Source organism: Brachionichthys hirsutus, chromosome 8 (genome assembly GCF_040956055.1).
Source record: "Brachionichthys hirsutus isolate HB-005 chromosome 8, CSIRO-AGI_Bhir_v1, whole genome shotgun sequence".
In the NCBI taxonomy this organism is placed as follows: domain Eukaryota; kingdom Metazoa; phylum Chordata; class Actinopteri; order Lophiiformes; family Brachionichthyidae; genus Brachionichthys; species Brachionichthys hirsutus.
Genome location: NC_090904.1, coordinates 6,710,684 through 6,714,165, shown reverse-complemented (window position 1 = coordinate 6,714,165; position 3,482 = coordinate 6,710,684). Strand labels below are relative to the sequence as shown.

Below are 3,482 nucleotides of genomic sequence, written 5' to 3'. Positions count from 1 at the left end.
TGTTTCATCTTGTTGTCTTATAATTGTCTGATAATAAGGGGGGTGAGGTAGAGGATCTCCACGAGCCAGGAACAGCTCGCGTTTCTTACATACTCCTGAATATTCTGTTACCCTTGGTGCCCAATGGATGGAGCCATTGTCACGCGAGAATGCAGAGACGAAGCGGCTGCAGAGTGTAAACCAACTAATCCAGTGTAAACTGGTTGAAAATGTCTCTACTTTTCAACCTTTAATTTGATTGAGTCTCAGTTGATGACATCTTGTATTGTGGGCGATACCTTTGCCTCAATCAATAATACGATTATCGTATGTTTCTATGTAAAACCAGGAGCTAAGCAGTAAGTAGCAGCTTTAGAGAAGAATTGAGAAGAACAACGCTCTTAAGTTAGTAGAAAATAAACATATTTATACAACAATATACTTCCTGTTCATCTCTTCCCATTGCCTCACTCACTAAACAGATTATAGCTTTAGTATGTTTGATATGTTTCAAGCATATGATGACAGCGAGTCTCAGTGTTATCTACCACCTATTATATTACATAAATCTGCTCAAATATTGCGCCAGTTGTATGTGAACTGAACGCATTTGTGTGATGTACTTTAGGTCATTTCGAAAGGGAGATTTTAAAAACTGGTTCTCTGTAGAGGACACGTTAGGTTGTTTCCTGATCTGGGTTAACTGACCCATAAATGTTTAGTAAAACTAAAGCCATGAAATGCAATTACAATCTGTAAACAAATTCTCTTGTTAACAATGTATCTGAAAGCAAAACATTTGATGTATTTCTAGCTGAAGCAGGCTGAAGTTGCCACTGAGATAGTGAAACGAGAGTGGCCAAGATGGGAGGCCGGGTGTGTGGCTGCAGTCAAAGCCACAAAGAGGACAGCAGGCATGGACTATGATTGCACAGTTTCCTGTTGCATCACTCATAAGCATTACTATTGGATGTTCATTCAATGTCAAACAAATCTTCAAATAAACCCTCAACTCAAATGAATGCAATAATTATAGTTTGTCATAAACACAATATTCATTTGTAGCTTTACTTGTCATTGTGTTCCTTTTAGAATGCATCTAAAATAAGTGGTTCTTTATTCAGGCAAATCAGCCTTTAAACTTGAAAGTACATTCCAGATCCACTTCTGTTTCTGAGCTGAAGCTCCTGCAAACATTTGCAGAATATGAAATCAATTGCAAGCATTAAAACACAAAGAAGATATAACATTAATTCTGCATAGCAAATTTCTGCTGAGTTATATCAAATATGTTTTTTTTTAATCATACATATTCATAAGCTGACTATGAAGAAAGGAACAGTCTTCCTTTACTTTCTAACAAAAAAGGCCACCTCTTGTATTTTACAAATCAGCTTCATTTCCTCGCACTGATCTCAGGACTCTGAGCTTCTTTTTGGTCTCACAAGCATGACTTTAAGTCTGAAGAAGAAATCAAAGCATTATGCTCTTTTTGTTTATAGGTCATGCCAAAATCATTATTTTGAAAGGGCTTTGTATAATCATTAAAAAAGAAGCAGCAGACAATGTTGAACTTTTTAACAGCAAAAAAAAACACTTGTACTCGGTCCAGTCGACAACTGGTGCAACGAATCTCATTCTTTAGCCAAGTGAATGCTGAAGCCTCCGCAGCATCGCCCGGCACTCAACAAGAAGGGACGCACAATGATGTCAAGCACAACGTTCCATAGACTCTGCAGCCAACGTGTGCCAGTGAAAATACACTGGATTAACGGTCCAACCATCCTGCAATGGAAAGAAACACACATTATCCCAGTCACACCGATAGCAAGTCCTGCAGACAGGTTTTGATCAATCTTCGGTCTAACAGAGAAGACTGAATAATATATAATAGAATAATGTATTAAGCTTCCCTTTCCTAGAGGATTTATAATTTGGTTTTAACATTTATAATAATTCAATTAGTTAATTTATGAAATATACATTTTGAGTCAAATCAAGATATGAGAGCTTCTTCGTTTTCCCCAGCCATTTCTTAATTCCTGCGTGTATCCTCTGCATAGACATTCATTTTAACGTGTCACTGTAGTAGGAGCTGAAATGTACACACATTTTAGTGTTTTGTTTTTTTTAACCAAGGTCTTGGACTTATTGTGGATTTTTAGTACTTTTAATGGCTGTTTTTAGTCTCAAAACAGATCATATTACAGACAATGCACTTCATGAAATTATGAGACCAGTGAGGCAACAATAACAGGACCCTGATCTGTCTGATCATGGTCCTGTGTTTACATCCTATGTCATGTCAAAATGGCTTCCATAAGTAGGAGACTTATTAGAGACAAACAAAAACAGCGGTTAAAATCATAATTTGGTGATTATTACCCCCAATTTAATTTAATTAGCAAGACAACTGAGGTCATCTCATCTACAAGAAAATGGATGGATGGACGGACGGACGGACGGACGGACGACGGATGCTGGTTGAGCCTTAGCAGAGGTATGGCTTCTTTTTTTCTGGTTGTCCTTTATTGAAAAACATAAGGCTTGCCAGCAGAAACTCTGTTCCAGATGATTCACTTGACGATGATACAAAATGCTGTGTTGATCCTGTTAAGTTCCAGAATTCCATTTGTACAATTATTTGATTTCTAAACTAAAATATCTACCAAAATAATACAAACAAACTCGCCCTCTTGTTATTGTGGAACTAATTTCACAGCAATAACAAGAACATTCTTTGACACATTGACCCCCTGATTTTGTGCAGGAAGGCATGATCTGAACCTACCAGATGTGAAGGCAGCTCAGGATGGCAAAGAGGATGCCCGAGATAATTGACAAAGGTACAGCCAGCAGCACTGTGACTATCCTGTAGATCCAGACCCTTGACACCTCAAACAGGGCATTACTCCAGATCCACACTCTGTCCCCACTACGCACTGACGCTGGCTCAGCAATCACATCCTCAAATGTCACCTGGAGACGGAAAGAAAGAATGACGCTGATGCAACGGAGGAAAAATGTCATGTTTCTGTAGGACTTGATTAAATCATATCCACTGGAGGGCAGTAAAATCAACCAGAAGGTTTCATGGTTTAATATAGAACCACTGATTCACAGGGTTTTATTTTCTAATTAAAGGGCATGCGTAACTTGCACAAATGATCCGATGTGCAGCAGAGACGCTGTGTAAGCATTACGTACCGTGAGGCAGTCGTTGACACCACGGGGGTCTCTGACATTGATCAGAGGTTTGGTGTCACTGATTTCCACCATGGTCGATGTGTGAATGTCTTCCTCTTCCTCCAGAGCAAAAGGAGCCTTCCACAACGTTTGCGATTCCTCTTCATTATCAAATTCATCAGAGTCAATCTCTACTTCCTCTAAGTCTTCGCCTTTCATCATGGTGTCCATGAAGAAAACACAATCTGCCAGGGCGGGGTGAGTGTGGGACCCTTTCCCGATACAGCCCAGACTGAGGACTACTGGCCGGACCCCTA

General features: G+C 39.4%; 1 protein-coding gene across 1 annotated transcript; it reads right to left on the bottom strand.

Moving 5' to 3' along the window:
• Positions 1-1,077: 1,077 nt before the first annotated feature.
• Positions 1,078-3,482, bottom strand: cav4a (caveolin 4a). The gene is made up of 3 exons (XM_068742550.1): positions 3,187-3,482; positions 2,771-2,958; positions 1,078-1,764 (listed from the first exon to the last, which is right to left on the bottom strand). Exons 1-3 carry the CDS (start codon positions 3,394-3,396, stop codon positions 1,614-1,616), a joined length of 549 nt encoding a protein of 182 aa, XP_068598651.1. The 5' UTR covers positions 3,397-3,482; the 3' UTR covers positions 1,078-1,613.

Excerpts from the sequence above, each read along its gene's own strand:
- cav4a (XM_068742550.1), bottom strand. The coding sequence starts at position 3,396 with ATGGACACCATGATGAAAGGCGAAGACTTAGAGGAAGTAGAGATTGAC. Across the intron at positions 2,959-3,186 it reads GTGTCAACGACTGCCTCACG|GTGACATTTGAGGATGTGAT; the intron begins GTACGTAATGCT and ends TTCCGTCTCCAG. Across the intron at positions 1,765-2,770 it reads CTGAGCTGCCTTCACATCTG|GATGGTTGGACCGTTAATCC; the intron begins GTAGGTTCAGAT and ends TTTCCATTGCAG.